The sequence below is a fragment of the Fusarium mangiferae genome (genome assembly GCF_900044065.1).
Source record: "Fusarium mangiferae strain MRC7560 genome assembly, contig: FMAN_scaffold010, whole genome shotgun sequence".
In the NCBI taxonomy this organism is placed as follows: Eukaryota; Fungi; Ascomycota; class Sordariomycetes; order Hypocreales; family Nectriaceae; genus Fusarium; species Fusarium mangiferae.
This window is the reverse complement of record NW_024573930.1, coordinates 1678566-1694891: the sequence shown is the minus strand read 5'-3', so window position 1 is coordinate 1694891 and position 16326 is coordinate 1678566. Positions and strand designations below refer to the sequence as shown.

The following is a 16326-nucleotide window of genomic DNA, read 5'->3' as shown; positions in this document are numbered from 1 at the left end:
CGCCGTCTTACCAGTAGGATAATCGTTCACAAGCTTACCCTGGAGCGATTTCAAGCTCACGGCATTTGGCACCAAAACATAGAATATACCATGGAATGATTTGTCTACTTCTCGTGTATCTACATCTTGGCCTTGATATCGCTATCAATATTGACTTTTCCGTGCTCAGCTGTGGCCAGGAGAAGATTATCTGACCTCCTTCTCATACTTCCATGCAGAGAGGCTAATTTCTTCCCGACCTGAGTAATCGAACACTCAATCAATACCTCAGTTCCAACTGGCACAGGTCGCATATAAGTGACGCTGAGTGTCCTACTCACGCCCATATGCTGCCAGAAGCCAGGCTTGTTCACCAAAGCAAGGGGTAATGTCGTACACCAGTCAAAGAGTGTGGCTGCGCAACCTCCGTGTAGGTTCTGTAGCCTGTTGCAATTATCGGGCTGGACTGTATATGAGAATACGCATGACGGGTGAGCTCCTTCAGCATTGGTGGACACGAGCTGGAGATGAGGGATGAGGGTATTCATCCAATCCTAGGGTCGTTTATAGTCAGCATCCGAGACGAACCCGAACAAGTGAGAAACCCACTCCTTGCTTGGAATGACCGTTATCATTTTGTGACAGCTGTAACCAGGTTTTGACTCTTTCTTCTGGGCTGCCCTCTTTCAAGGTCTTGCGATGATTGTCTGTTGGCTTGTTGTCGGACATGTTGTTTGGTCTTTAATGTATAAAATATCGTACTCAAGTGAGGCTGCAGTCACCGAATCAAGATGGATTATGAATTATGATAATAAGAAGCCCCTTTCAAAAAGATACAAAGTTAGAATCCGGGTTATCACATTGAAATTGACATCTGGCTTACATTTACTCTACTCGCCAGTTGACGATACCTCGGTCCGTTGTAAACGCTAACCTTGATGCTGGTTATTGCCCTTTTCAGTTAGTGGCCCCAGAAGCCGAGGCACTTCCATCGGCCAACCAGCCCGAGCTTGACGTCGTAGTCGCATCCACTTCACCCGTTATCGCAGCTGCACAGTAATCCGGGGTCACTAACAAATTCCACTCCACTAAAGATCTCCTGTCGCAGCTGATCTCCATTCATCCTCGACATTGAATTCACCACCGTCTCTTGCCATTCTTCTACCCGTCCCCCGTATCCTCCAGGCATATCCTAGAGGCAATGGAGTTTGTCACAGCCCTTCGGGGCACCTTTGACGAACAGAAGCCGTCTCTATTCGAAGTCCTTTCTGAGCAACAGCTCAATGCCCTCCTCCCGCCGACCCTCCGCTACCTACTCACCATCGCGACGCATCGACATCCACGGTATCTCCTAAGAATACTAAACTCGTTCGATGAGATATACGCCGGTGTTATGTTGCTCGTTGAGCGGCATTACCTGCGCACCCGAGGCGGCTCATTCACAGAGAACTTCTATGGCCTCAAGCGCGAAAAGGGCCTCCATGCCGAAGTGCCACGCGCGAGCATGTCATCACCCGATATTGTGCGCGAGACATTGAAACTCACGACCCGAGACGTCTGGAAGAATCTGCTCGTCATCGTCGGCATCCCTTACCTGAAACGGAAGCTTGACGAGAGCTACGAGGTGAATGCGCCAAGAGCTCTTCTCGGTGCGGCATACACGCGAATGCCAGATAACCCAACTCTTCGCGACCGATTCCTATACTATTACCGATGGTTCCTCAGGAACATATACCCAAGCGTCAATGCCGGCTATTACTTTGCCATGCTTGCTTTCAATGTGGCGTACCTCTTCGACGGGAGCAAGTACCACAGCCCTCTCTTGTGGCTGATAGGAACACGTATTCGAAGAATGTCCGGTGCAGATTACAAGGCCATTGAGGCTTTGACGCAGACACCCGAGACAGGACACAGACCCGGGTGGCGGTCGTTGTTAAACCCCCGCGAAATGGGCCCGCGGGTGTTGTCAAGCTTGTCGATTTTGCTGCCTACAAGTATCTTTGCCCTCAAGTTTTTGGAATGGTGGTATCAGTCGGATTTTGCGAAGCAGCTTTCACGAAAAGCGACTGAAAGTGTTGATTTGCCGCCACCTGTGATTTCGGCAGATGGCAAGGGAGGCTCCAGCAAGAAGAAGCCAGAAGTGAAGAAAGAGGAGTCAAATGAGGGAGACTCAACCCCTTCGGCAGAAGATGCACCCATCGCCACTCCCTCGTTGCTCCCTGTCTACACAATTCCATTTCCCAGCGATTCGGCATTGTGTCCTATTTGCGTCGATGAGATCATCACTCCAACAGCCTGTCAAACCGGTGTCGTTTATTGCTATACATGTATCCACAAATGGATCGAGGGCCAGCACCAGAAACAAGAGGATTTTATGGAGTCGCGCGAGGGCAAGTGGGAGAGTGGTCAAGGGAGATGTGCAGTGACAGGCAGAAGGGTTCTGGGTGGAACTGAAGGCTTAAGGCGGATAATGGTATAGAGAAGTCGACATTTACAGTATAAGTTACTGCATGCGTCGAGTTGGAGATTTTCAAAGTGTTGGCGTGCAATTTTCGATACCCAGGAGACTTGGATGTCTCACCCTTTTAATTGAAGCAGCTTCACTACAGCTCAATGCGGTTCATTATCGTAATTGCATCTCTCGACTTTGGAATGCATGCGCGTCTCCATGTTTCACTCAACGTCTGATTTACCTGTGTCGACACGCTATCATCGACGCCAACCGCTCAATGTCTCACTTTAATCTCCGCCGCCGTGAGGCGATTCAGAGGCCCGCCACACTCTGGCCGGAGAGTCAATGAAATGGAATGTATAAGATGGCGCACAAAGAGATCAACGTCATGCCCCCCAAGGCGAAATGCACCCCAGCCTGCAGACAATGTACAGTTGATGGAAAGCATTGCATTCTCTTCAACTTACCCCTCATGATGCTATTGGCTCAGCATAGAATCTCGTGGTGTCTTAGAATAGCGTCACAGCTTCTTGACTACCTTGAATGCGTATGCTTTCAGACGTTTGCCAACCACTACCGAATTCCATATGCGGGTGGTGCTCGCCGTGTAAGGCAATGGACCGTAAAGAAATAAAAGACGAACTGCTGCCCGCGGCTTTTCGAGATGAAACGACTCATCCTCGTCAGACAACTCTTCTACTTTTGTCTCTTGTCCTCATATCCGTCGTGAACTACGATGGCATACTCATTAACTACCTCCTTCTTAGGAGAGTCTCTTATCTCTGGTTTCGACTGGTTCAATGGCCGTGATCTTTCAAATGGATTCGTACAGTGAGAAAGACTCGCCAGTCTCAGGCTTCTCTTGTTACTAACACTATAACAGATATCAAGACCTGGAGGGTGCCGAGCAATATGGCTTATACTCCGTGGATCCTTTTAGTAATACTGTTCGACTTAGACCCGACTCCGCTCGGAAATTTGATCTAGACCAAGGAAGACCTAGTATTCGACTTGAAAGCAAGGAGTCCTACCAGTATGGGTTATTCATCGCAGATTTCCAACACATGCCTATTTCACAATGTGGTACTTGGCCAGCCTGTATGATCTTCCAACCTAACTCTCAAGTGGAAGATGAACTGACATGGTGGATATAGTCTGGGCATATGGTGCCAACTGGCCCAACAATGGCGAAGTTGATATCCTCGAGGGCGCCAACTTGGCTTACACTAATATCATGTCTGCCCACACGGCAGATGGCTGCATGCTAGACCCCGCAGACTCGAATATCTTCTCTGGAAACCCCCAGAGCTTAGACTGTGCTGTTGGTACAGACAATGTTGGGTGTGGCTTCACACCACCCGCCAGTGACACTTCCTCTTATGGTGATGGCTTCAACGCTGTTGGCGGTGGTGTGTATGCTATGGAGTGGGACTCCGAGTACATCTCGATCTGGCACTTCCCACGAGGCGCAATTCCGGCTGATATAGAAGCCAAACGACCTGATCCTAGGAAATGGGGACTTCCTCAGAGTTTGTTTGGTGGTTCAAAGTGCAATGTTGACGAATATTTCAATGATATGAGGATTGTCCTGAATATTGTGAGTACCACGATAATGAGGAGGGGAACTTGGACTAATGACTTGTCTAGAACTTTTGCGGCGATTATGGCGAGGGAACTTGGGGAAGTTCTGAAACTTGTCGAGCTCTCGCTCCAACTTGTCGTGAATATGTTGCGAACAACCCTCTGGATTTCCAAGACGCCTATTTTGATGTTAGCTACATCGATGTCTACACTCGCCTGGGAGGAGACGTCCCGCCTGTTGTCCCATCATCAACCGGTGAAGCACCTACCGAGATCTCTATCCCTTCAGCTAGCACTCCTGGCCCCAACACTCCAATCTCAGGAAATACTAGATTCCCGAACAGCACCGCCACCGTCACTCGTCCTCAGCCCAAGGAAGACGAATCCACAACAGCAGAGCCAACAACTACAACTACATTGACAGGCATATCTTCTGTCGAGGTGACTATTCCTGGCTCTGGAACCAACAGTGCAACTGTTAGCTCTCTTCCTGTTGCTACAGGTGGAAGCTCAGTCAACCCAGCTAAGGTTGATGATTATGCATATCTTGGTTGTTTCGGATCGCAGACTGGTTTCCAGACTTTCAATGAGAAAGCTGAGAGCGACGACATGACTATTGAGAAGTGCATTGAAGCTTGTAACGGCCTGACTTATATCGGTCTCTTTGAAGGGTGAGTGGCTCAGATCGAAACTCAAAGCGACATTCAACTGACCATTTCTGTAGAACCTGCTATTGCGCCTCCAAACTTGACGCCGATACCCGTGCTTTGCGCAACGAGTCTTCATGCAATCGCCCCTGTCCTGGAAACGACGATCAATTCTGCGGTGGTATGGTCTCTCAAAGGTCCAAACGAAGCATTCCTCTTCGCCGAGACGCCCCCAACAACATCCTACTCACAGTTTATGCCGACACCAGCGACGCTGGACAGCCTGATGTCCCACCTGGCATGGGCCCCGGTGTTGATGGAACTGCCACTGGCGGCTCATCAAGTCCAACTGGTGGAAGTGATCAAGGCAGCTCGCCTGCTGACGGAGTGGATGGCTCGGCTGGATCAGAGAGCCAAGCAGGAGATTCTGCTCGAGAAACTGCCAATGGACAAGCTGGCTCAGGTGATGACTCGCCCGCGGCTACTAATAACGGAGTGATTGTCGACACTGCTACAGTCACCGACGTTGTAGCTGGCACTGATGCGGACGCTGTGGTTTTCAGCACTTTGTCTGGCGGCGAGGTTATCGAAGCAACACAGGCTATCCCCGACACAGTCGTCACAAGCACGATCACTTTCTTCACAGTGCTTCCGACGAACTCTAGATCACTTGTACCTCAAGAAAGTATCGTCACTATGAGCTACTCTCTGTGTGACTACTGCGACACTCCCACCTTGATTCAGCCAGCAATGGCTACCAAAGTCGTTGAATGCGACGGCTGTGGCATAAATGGTGAAAATACAGTCACATTGACTGTGCCCGTCCATGTCACCGTCACCGTCACTGGTGCTGGTACCAATGCAACCCAGGCAACCGGCAATGCGGCTGCAGGAGTCTTCCCAGACCAGACACGAGAGATTCCTCCTATTGTGCCAACCGGAATGGGAAGCAATGCAAACGCTGGCCCTGAAGTAACGACGATCGTGATAACATACTTGACAACCCAGCTGGTCACATATGGCACGGAAACGAACTCCGTCTCTACCGAGACAAGAACCTTACGACGCACGGTTGTCCTCACTGTATCAGACATCGAGACGATGAGTATTCTGCCTGTACCCTCTCCTGGAAGGCCGAACACACCGATTTCCCATGCTACACCAACACCGGGCGCGTCGGGTGCGCCGGCCGTGGTCTCAAGCGCATCATCGAGAGTCGATGATTGCTTTGTTTACTTTGCGATTGTGGCCATGGCAATTCTAGCCTTGTCTCTTTAGGCGCCCTTGGTGTTGATTTGATATCTGTTTCATTCATTCTTCTCTTCATGAGGACCTAATACTGGAAACGTACAGGATATACAAAAACATAGACATGTTTGATTATGTTGGAAAGGGTACATGTTTGTTTAACTACGATAGTCGATATTCCTTTTGTTTGTCACGACATATTAGAGCTTAATGCAAGATAATACCAATAAGATGATATTTTTAAATATTTTGGCCAAGTTCTTGGAGTCTCTAGTTCACTCGGATGCGAAAACATACCTTGTATATATTTAAACTTGCTTGCTTGGCTTTTCAAATTTCAACAACAATCGCCCTACTCTTGACTTTGCCCGAGTTGCCTTTCATCTGCGCAGCATTTACCATGAGACTACCATTGTTACTTCCAGGACCTGACATTAGCCACTTCCAAGCCACGCTATGAAGACCTTGGGCTAGAAAACGCAGATAATCCAACCAAGCCTCGTTAGGGATGAAGTCTCGGATCAGACCGCGACGAGGTCGTGACATGATACGTTCGTAAGTCTCCTGGAAGATATCGAAGAAGGCTGATTCTTTACCGTAGCCAAAGTGGACGTGGCCGAAGACGTGGAGACGGGGCTTTACGCGCCAAACTTCACGGAGGAGATTACTGTCCCCGAGACCAAGATCAAGATGATGTTTCTAACAGTATGTAAGTTGAAAAGTTGCCACATTCAAACAGTCGAAGCTTACCGGAGGGCAATGGGTGATAAGAATATCAGTTTGGGGAGGCACCTTGCTCAACCAAGGGTGTTTATCTTGAGGATATTGGAAGCTAAAAGCATCATTCTGTTAGCTATAACGGTGTAGCTGGATGTTTTATAGACTTACGCAAACTCCTTGGGACCAATGCTTGGAATATCCGGAACACCAAAGATATTGACAGTTCGACCCTTTATCTTTTGCACAGTCAAGCCGCTCTCAAGATAATGAAGGCCCTCCATGTTAGGCTTAGCACCTGAGCGCGCATCTTCCTCATGACGACTTTTGATGTCAAACCAACTATCGTGGTTACCTGCAACGACAACCTTGACAGGATGAGGTTGTTCACGAAGCCAGTCGAGCTGTTTCTGAATATCTACTACGGTACCGGAATCTGTAAGGTCTCCCGCATGAATGAGAATGTCACCGTTGGGAATGTCGACTTTGAGATCGTGTGTGTCGGAGATGCAGACGACGCGAATGACGGGCTTGTCACGCGGCGGGTGAAAGGGCCGACCGCGGAGGAGGAGTACAGCGTGGTAGAAGAGGAAAGAGAAATATGTCAAGGGTGATGAGATGAGATTGTCGAGGAGAGTCATGGGCTCCCATTGATCCCGGCGACGAAGGCCTATGTAGGAGAGGAGGCCCATGAGGGGCGTGTATGAGGTAGTTGGGGCTGGGAGAGTTGAAACTGAGAGTTCAATTGAACGAGAGGTACAAATTGAGATATCTCAGTAACTGAATGAGTGATTGGGAGTGAGTGAGTGAGTGGAGAGCTATAGCTATTGATGAGCTGCAGCTGTGATAGCTCAAAGTAAGAATAGTCCGGAGTGACCATAAGAGAGCTTTGAGCTATGGCGGTGGTGACGAAAGCTCCAGCCACAAGCGGCCCCACAGTGACGCTAGCTTGACAGCACCCATCCCTTAGTACCTATAGCCACCCATGGCCATGGGATATTGTTCCAGGAGGTTACAACCCAGAAGAAAAAGTATCAAGAGTTGATATCACGAACTTGAGTAAAATGAATGAACTAGGGCCATTAACGTTGATACTTTTCATATATAATTTGTTCCATTTCGACGTTCGAAGGGGCACCTACAACTAAAGGTCGTGATAGTGAGCCAACTCTTCGACATGTGAAAGCCATTGGCATGTTCCAGGCCTGAGTTACCTTCATACGGCAACCTCTCAAGCAAGTCGTGGTAAGAGAAGCAGAGTATCGACGCAGAGTAACAGTGTACGGATACTCAATCAGTGTATATAATTTCAGTAAATAGCATCGTATCATATGCAGCTACTATATATAACTAATCTAAGGTAATTATCATATCCTTGCCATGCATCATATCTTGGCCAAAATGTGCGGTGACGTCGCCTAATGTGCCAATCCCCCCACTACAGCAGTGAAAGTGAGCTGCAAGCTGAAGCTCCCCTCAGCTGGGCTAGGATCTTAACTAAAGCTTGTTTCTCCAACCCTTTACAGCACCCATCGTCATCGACCCAACCTCATTGGATTGGATGCCTCAATATCTGTATTCATCTCCGCCCTGTTTTGCTCTTTTGTCTCCTCTTGTCTTGTCTCGTTTCTGTGTCGATAAACTCTTCCTCCCTCCCTCCCCCTCCTCTTTTGGCTCTCTTCATTCAACCTCAAGCCTATAGCATATGGTCAGCCTCTGCTAAACATGTCCAATTTAAAGGACCTTTACAGCCAATCTGGCGACGAGAGCCAGACAAGCAACTTTGGGTCAGCACGAGACAAGTATTCAATTGAGCAGAACTAACACGATCCAGCGTCGATTTTGTCATTCACTACAAGGTCCCGCCCTCAGGTAAATAATACTCTTCGACGACCCTCACGTAACTAACACAGCATATAGAACGCGCAGAAGCTGAAGCCGGCTTTGTCCAGCTCGTCCAAGCCCTCACCACCGTTGGTCTGGCCACCGAAGTTCGCCACGGCGACAACAGCTCCCTCCTCGTCTTTGTCAAAGTCGCTTCCCCCGACCTCTTCGCGAAGCAAGTCTACCGCGCCCGTCTTGCCGACTGGCTGCACGGCGTTCGAGTCTCAGCCCCCCATAGCGACGTCAAACAAGCTCTTCACGATGAGCCCGTAGTTGAAGCAGAGCGCTTGCGCTTGATCTACCTCATGATAACGAAGCCACGTAACGAAGGTGGTGCTGGAATTACTCCATCCAATGCCAAGTGGAAATACGTTGAGTCCATATTTCCTTTGCACAGTCACAAATTCAACAAGGATTGGATCAAGAAATGGAGTAGCAAGTATATCTTGGAGCAAAGCGACATCGACGACATTCGAGACAAGTTTGGCGAAAGCGTTGCCTTCTACTTCGCCTTCCTGCGATCCTACTTCCGCTTCCTCGTCATCCCCTCTGGTTTCGGCTTTGTCGCGTGGCTTCTGCTCGGCCAGTTCTCTTTCCTCTATACCCTGCTCTGCGGTCTCTGGTCTGTCGTCTTCCTCGAGTACTGGAAGAAGCAAGAGATCGACCTTGCCGTGCAATGGGGTGTCCGGGGTGTGTCCAGTATCCAGCAGGCGAGACCAGAGTTTGAGTGGGATCGCGAAGCTGAGGACCCCGTCACTGGCGAAGTTGTCAAGGTGTATGAGCCCATGAAGCGCATCAAGACTCAATTGCTTCAAATCCCCTTTGCTCTAGCTTGTGTTGTTGCTTTGGGTGCTCTAATTGTGACCTGCAACTCCCTTGAGGTCTTCATCAACGAAGTCTACAATGGTCCTGGCAAGCAGTATCTGGTAAGCTGACCCGAATAATCTCACCAACATAACTGACTGGCTACTAGGGCTTCTTGCCAACCATCCTTCTGGTTCTGGGTACACCTACTATTTCTAGCCTGCTCATGAGCGCTGCTGAGAAACTGAACTCAATGGAGAACTATGCTACTGTTGATGGTAAGGATATTGGCCCCTCAACCGAAGTCGAAGCTAAACTATGTAGCCCATGATGCTGCCCTCATCCAGAAACAGTTCGTCCTCAACTTCATGACCTCTTATATGGCTCTTTTCTTCACAGCATTCGTCTACATTCCCTTCGGCCATGTCCTGGTACCTTTCCTCGAATTCTGGAGAAAGACAGCCCAGGTTGTCACCTTCAGTGAGAAGCCGCTTCCGACAAGGGAATTTCAGATTAACCCTGCTCGAATTAGCAACCAAATGTTCTATTTCACAGTCACGGCTCAGATCGTGAACTTTGCTACCGAGGTTGTGGTACCCTACCTCAAGCGAGAGGCGCTCGAGAAAGCCAAGGCCCTCAAGTCCCAGCCAAAGGTTCAGGACGACCACGAGGAGGAGGCCGAATTCCTTGAACGCGTACGCAAGGAGAGTGCTCTCGAGACGTACGATGTCTCGGGAGACTACCGTGAGATGGTCATGCAGTTCGGTAAGCTGACGTTGGAAATGCTTGTGAAACTCAATATCTGACCTAGGGTATAGGCTATGTCTCCATGTTCTCGGTCGCTTGGCCACTTGCAGCTTGCTGTTTCCTCGTCAACAACTGGGTTGAGTTGAGATCCGATGCCCTCAAGATTGCCACCAGCAGCCGACGACCAATCCCGTGGCGAACCGACTCAATTGGACCCTGGTTAACCGCACTGAGCTTTATTTCTTGGCTCGGTAGTATCACCAGCTCTGCTATTGTGTACCTGTGCAGCGGCGCCCGAGGTAACGGAAACCATGGTGAACCATCGCCTCTCAAGGCTTGGGGCCTGCTGCTCAGCATTCTTTTGGCTGAGCATTTCTACCTGGTTGTCCAACTCGCGGTCCGCTTTGTTCTCAGCAAGTTGGACAGCCCGGGCGTGCAGAAGGAGCGCAAGGAGCGTTTCCTGATGAAGAGAAAACTTCTCGAAGAGAACATTGGCCAAGGTGCATCGGAAGAGTCTTCAGTTCCAGGCATTGATCACAGTGAGAAGATTACTCGCGAAGCTTTGGAGGAGGAGGCCCGACAGACTTCCATCCGAGGTCATGGAACGCCCGAGGAGATGTAAGTGGAATTCAAATGATATTTCGATATGTACTAATGAATGTCACAGGTTCTGGCAACGTCAGAGAGGTATGACGGAGACTATTGATGTCGGACGCAGGATGATTGAGCAGCAGGTAGGTCTTGGATGACTCATGATTCAAGGTTGAGTATTAGCTAACCATTTATATAGAAAGCTGCTGCGGAAAAGAATGGAAAGGCCAAATCTGCTGTGCCAAGCATGAAGGTCGCTTGAAGTGGGTTGAAAATCAAGGCCTGAGCAAAATTGGATAGCATATGAAGGATGGAAGGAGGTTGGCAGAAACGGAATGATGGTCATGGAAACGAACGGTTATGAGCTTACGATTGGTATGGATTGGAAGAGATAGCATCGCTTTGGTGAAAGGATTTCTTTTCTTCTCAATTGAAAGTCTTTCTCGCCTGCATCACCTTATCATCTCCTTCTGCCATGACGAAGAATGAAGATCAAAATAGGCAGACACGTGCCACGGGAGCGCCATGGCGAGGCATTCATGATAAAGCGGGCCGCTAACGCACATGTGCCACTCTAACAGGGCGGAGGCTGTGCCGTATGAAGATCGCACCCTTGACAACGCCGCGGCTGAAAAGTCTAGAGCAATGGAGTGAGCTACAAAGCAAGGCAGTTGGGAAGAGGCCTGTTTGCCTGGTTCGATCGACTCGAATCTATCGTTTCTGGAGGGTGGTTGGGCATTGACTAGGTATGCGAAGCCAGTTTGCTGAGCGATCATGACAGAAACGATATGAACTCGGAGGCAAAAAACAAGGTTCAGCCCAGGCGGTTGATAAGAACTAATCGACGCTGTGATTGTGTTCTGGAAGATATTGTTCACAAACTTTAGGGTACTCCCGCCATAGTAGCCCATGTCTCAGATCACCCACAGCAAGGCTAACTAGGCTATCATGAGATGCAGTTTGCCTTGATGATATCCATTCTAATGAATTAAAACCTTGGATGATCAGCGCTGTCAGGACCATATCCAGGCCTGCATTGTTTCTTGACCCCATTTCATGATCGCCGTGGTCCACATTGTGTGTGTTTCGGTATGGGGTCTCAATGCTACAAACATGATGAATTGCTTGCAAGACAAGGGGACAAAGCAGGGACAAAGGAACCTCGGTAATCTGATCGTTCATCGTGTAACTAATTCCGCTATGCGAGTGTCTCTCTGAACCCCCAATTCGCAAACACTGACTATCCTGTCGCTGCTTCGGTAACTTGGTTTGTTCAGTACCTGACTACTGCATTGGCTTCATCAGGTCTGACCTAAAGGAGCCCTCGGTCAAGGTGTCTTGTTCTGACTAGTCATATATTTCCCCTGGCTATCATGACTTAACTTTACCGAGAGCATCGACCGAGCAGAATTTGATTAAAAATTCCCACTACTAGAGGTAATAGTGAGTGAGTATGATAATCTGGTGCATGAGGCCATAGAGTCCCCCAATCCCGTTGCGTAGATCCGTCAACGTGGGCAGCGGCAAGTGGAGCAACTCCGCCTTTCTATCGTTCTCAAGGGAAGGAGGCCCATGTCATGTCTTCTCTAACCCCCGCTAGGTAGGTACGGAGTAGTTCCATCCAACTCCCCCGTCTCCTCAAGTCAACTCGCTCAAGACAACAATTGCTTCGAGAACACAGAAAACAGGTCCCTAATGTTCGGGCGACCCCTAACTACTCGCACTAGATCGTCGGGGATAGAACCATTTCCCACTGCACACACCGGGGCCCGGCTTCCGGTCGGCCTATCATGTAGTACACGCATCTCTCAAGCCGCATGACACCAGACAGCCCAGACGCCATATCGCCCTATGAGCAACAAAGAAGGGCCCTAGTCTAGGTCTAGGACTATCACTGACTGCAGCCTACTGCACTGCTGTCGATTCAAGCTCTCAGCTCGAGTGGGTGCTAGTGTGCCCTGGTGAGTGCCCAGCAGCCCAGCCAGGCCATGTATGCTAACTAGGCCGTACCGTGGTCATGGTCATGGTCATGGTCATGGCCGTGGCCACGGTAAACCTATAGATGCAGCATCCCCATGTTGGTTCCCTTCTTCTTTCTCTTCTTTCAACCTTAGTCGCTCCATGACCGTTGCGGTTGCCTTACCCAATTCCACCCTGTCGTGTGATGATCCCCCTCCTCATTCCTTCGGCCCCCCATTTTCGGCCCTCATATTGACTTACACGCCCACCTCATTCATTGTCGCATACTCTTTCACCACAACATCCCTTCCTGAAGTTCCAGTCAGCCTCTCCACGAGTTTCGACGACTTGACCTCGTCATGGATGATATAGCTGACCTTGTCATCGCGCCCTTCCGCGACATTGTCGAAAAGGGTCGTGAGGCTACACAAAACGCTGGCGATGACAAGATAATGCTCAAAGCCTCTCAGAGCCTGACAAAAGAAGGCGAGCGTGCGCTCAAGAAAATTGAACCCCTATGTCGAAAACACCTCGACGAATATGGCTCTAACTTTCTTGATGCTCTCAAGGAAAATGGTAAGTCGTCATTTCATCCTCAGCCCGCCTTGTTATTTCGATCGACATTGATTGACTTTGCCAACCCAGACGAAATCGCTGCCTTCCGAACCGAGCTCAACGAATTACTTTGGGAGTTCGACGACTACATTGAATTGGAAGATTTTGAGCCTGAAAAGTTCGCCGAACTACAAGCGCTCTCGAGGAAGGCCGCGCCAAAGGTTTACGACATTCTCATGCGCCTCAAGCTGGAGGTTCCCTATGATCATGATAGTCGTTCCATCATGACTCGAATGTCCGGGTCACAATCAAGGCCAATCTCACCAGATGCACCTCCTCTTCCACCGATATACCCATTTTCCGATTTGAAGAAAGATATTCCCCGAAGCGCTTCCTCACTCGCTGAAAGCCGCACTAGCAATGACCCTGCAACGGTTGAAGCGGCTACTGCTGAGTTGCGGCGCATGATGCAGTCTCGATCAGGACCGGATGAGGGCCTATATGCTGAGTCACCAAGACCCAGCCATATGCCCCAGGCTATACTCACACCAGTTGAGCCGCCTCCAAGACCACCATCGGGTAACCCATGGGACTTCAATGTCAAGACCTCACCGAAGCCGCGCGATAATAATTTCCCAGAAGACTTTTCCTTCGAAAGGAGACAGCCTGTGGCCCCAGTAGAATCGCCCATTGAGCCGATTTCACCACCCCTGAGCCCAGATTCAGGTAGGGAACTTCGTCCGCGTCCACTCAAGATGGGAGGAGACCGGTCATCTCAGTACAGCAATGACTCTCAAGTTAGTTCTGTGGGCATGGAATCCGGGACGTACGAACGAACATACAGTGTCTTCCCAACGCCACGAGGTCGCTACTCGAGCCACAACTCCATATTATCTACCTCTATCCCCGAAGATGTAGTTTCAGAAAGGGCCAGCACAGGATACATCTCGCAACTTTCTCCAACTCCAAGGACGGTTCCGCCTCGATCACATTCGCTTCCTCAATCTCGCCCTGAATCAGTCGAAACCAATCCTGGCTCTGTCTTTGACTCGGGACGACACGATGGAGTGACCACCCCCCTCACGGACAACCGCGAATCTTCATATTCAGTGGCAGATGGTAGTCCGACACTCGGCACTGCAGAATTAAGTCCATTGCCCGTAAAGCCTCCGCCGGTAACCAACTACCAGGGCATGCTTGAACCAGTGCAGCCTGTCATGGTGCCAGAAGTCGATAACCTGCCGATTCCCGTGGAAACTGAAATTACGATCCCCGAACACCCACCAAACCCGTTTGCCATCGACTGCAAACTCAACCCTCAGAGCTCCTTTTATGTCCACAAAGGCTTTTGTGATGGAGCAAAGGAAATATTGAATGGTGGCGCAGGAGTCAAGAAGACCGTGAAAGCAGTAAGTCATCTCTTTGTCCTTTTTGTCGCTTGATGCTAAAAGACATAGGGGTTTGCAACCGTAGCGACAATTGCAAAATGTGTCAAGTGTCACTTCGAGCTCGACTTTAATGAAATCGACTTGGATGTTAACAAAGCTGGTAAGTCCACGGGAGCTTCTCGATACGTGTATTATCGTGCTGATTACACCACAGAACGGGGGAACTTCATCAAAAATGGTATTGGCTATAGGCTGCGATTCCTTCAAAAGTCCCATTTGCCAACTCGACGATCTGATGATGTTCTGTATGGTTGTGTGTTTTGTATCACCCAGGGAAAGACTCTTCACGCCAGTGACGCAACTGTGTTCATCAGCCAGAAAGCCCTTTTTGCTCATTTGGCTCGCCATCCTCGCCCTCTGCCAGCAGTCCCCGGGTTCACAGTGATCGACCAGACTGATGTTCCTGCCGAATACAAGAACGACTACGACCTTCATTTCAAATCGCCTGTCGAAGCACACCCTGCAATTGAGAAAGCTGATGAGATATCGTATTTGCCAACTGCGATCAGCAAGGAAGCTGCTCGCCGTATGTACGGTCAGAGACTGTTGTACGATAGGACACCGGCGCTTGAATTGGTCGTTAACGCAAGGGTCTGTGGCCTTACTTGGCCTGCAAAGTACCTTGGAGAATGGGCAATGGGTTGGTACGACGGTCAATGGGCTTCAGTTCCCACAGAGATCATTAAGCTGGATCCACCACCATCCAGTCAGATCAAGATCGACGGAACCAGCCCAGTCCAAGTCACCGCAAGATGGAAGTTTAACCAGAAGGACAAAGTCAAGGGCGACTGGCTTAAGTTTGACAAAGATGAAGTCATTACCAACGTCAGCTGTAAGTTGTCCCCTCAAACAATGCCAAGGAAGACTGTTTATCTGACTCGTGTATAGGGGCTTATCAAGAATTTTGGTGCTGGTCAGGAACGAATTCCAAGGGCAAGACCGGAATCTTCCCTCAGGCGTTCATCGACATAGCCACGCTACGCGGGTTTGGCAACTCGGGCTCTGACAGAGCAAGTATCGTGAGTAACGAGAGAAACAAGTCCTTGTCTGTTTTGTCTCGGTTCTCGTCTCGCAAAACCAGCCGAGCAGGAAGACCTGGAAGCGTAGCCGGCTCGATCAGCAGCAACGAGACACCGTCGCTTCCAACCCCGATCACGAGCAGTGCAAGCGTACGCAATTAAGTGAAATCGAGGAGTCTTTTGATGGAATGTAATATGTATGGCGAAGGGCGTTGGGCGGCGTATGTGCACTATACCCCAGGATAACTAATCCTTTTCATTTGTTTTGCTTCATCATGTAGATTATTTTTATCATATCCTCCTCTTCTTTTGGAGAAAGCCAGATTATGAATGATAGCCCAATTCGAGCATTGACATGACCATGTCCCCATTGTGGTGGCTCTACGAAGGGCGTTTTTGTCCATTCAATAGTTGCTTGTAATAGGACCCGAATCAGATTTGCAGGTTCAACAACAGGTCGGAGGCGCCGCCAAGCAAGGGGGCTTGCAGTCTGGCGCTCGGTTCATCGTCGCCAAGACTGCTAGGATCTTGTTTTTGGCTAGCCATGGCTTCTTCCAGGAATAGTTATCCAAATCTGACGAGTCTGGCCTGATAGACTGTCTGAACCGCCGGGCTCAATAATAACACGACAAGTCCATGTTGTTAAGTCTGGAAGATGGGTTGAGGATTGAAAGCCAATGAACGAGGGTATGATT

General features: G+C 49.5%; 6 protein-coding genes across 6 annotated transcripts; 4 read left to right on the top strand and 2 right to left on the bottom strand.

The window, feature by feature from the left end:
• Positions 1–119: 119 nt before the first annotated feature.
• FMAN_02651 (uncharacterized protein) lies at positions 120–708 on the bottom strand (the record flags this gene model as incomplete). The annotated part of the gene is made up of 2 exons (XM_041820239.1): positions 120–533; positions 589–708. 2 exons carry the CDS (start codon positions 706–708, stop codon positions 120–122), a joined length of 534 nt encoding a protein of 177 aa, XP_041686139.1.
• A 472-nt stretch (positions 709–1180) lies between these two features.
• Positions 1181–2458, top strand: FMAN_02650 (uncharacterized protein; the record flags this gene model as incomplete). Its single annotated transcript, XM_041820238.1, has 1 exon — positions 1181–2458. One exon carries the CDS (start codon positions 1181–1183, stop codon positions 2456–2458), a length of 1278 nt encoding a protein of 425 aa, XP_041686138.1.
• Positions 2459–3167: 709 nt separating this feature from the next.
• Positions 3168–5937, top strand: FMAN_02649 (uncharacterized protein; the record flags this gene model as incomplete). The annotated part of the gene is made up of 5 exons (XM_041820237.1): positions 3168–3262; positions 3315–3529; positions 3586–4028; positions 4079–4683; positions 4737–5937. The coding sequence occupies 5 exons, from the start codon at positions 3168–3170 to the stop codon at positions 5935–5937; spliced, it is 2559 nt and encodes an 852-aa protein (XP_041686137.1).
• Positions 5938–6237: 300 nt separating this feature from the next.
• On the bottom strand, positions 6238–7316 carry FMAN_02648 (related to adult brain protein 239; the record flags this gene model as incomplete). Its single annotated transcript, XM_041820236.1, has 3 exons — positions 6238–6606; positions 6658–6739; positions 6796–7316. 3 exons carry the CDS (start codon positions 7314–7316, stop codon positions 6238–6240), a joined length of 972 nt encoding a protein of 323 aa, XP_041686136.1.
• Positions 7317–8349: 1033 nt separating this feature from the next.
• On the top strand, positions 8350–10912 carry FMAN_02647 (uncharacterized protein; the record flags this gene model as incomplete). Its single annotated transcript, XM_041820235.1, has 8 exons — positions 8350–8411; positions 8459–8496; positions 8545–9434; positions 9482–9590; positions 9637–10077; positions 10131–10677; positions 10727–10793; positions 10850–10912. 8 exons carry the CDS (start codon positions 8350–8352, stop codon positions 10910–10912), a joined length of 2217 nt encoding a protein of 738 aa, XP_041686135.1.
• Positions 10913–12968: 2056 nt separating this feature from the next.
• On the top strand, positions 12969–15793 carry FMAN_02646 (uncharacterized protein; the record flags this gene model as incomplete). Its single annotated transcript, XM_041820233.1, has 5 exons — positions 12969–13185; positions 13255–14573; positions 14622–14712; positions 14767–15444; positions 15501–15793. The coding sequence occupies 5 exons, from the start codon at positions 12969–12971 to the stop codon at positions 15791–15793; spliced, it is 2598 nt and encodes an 865-aa protein (XP_041686134.1).
• Positions 15794–16326: the final 533 nt, after the last annotated feature.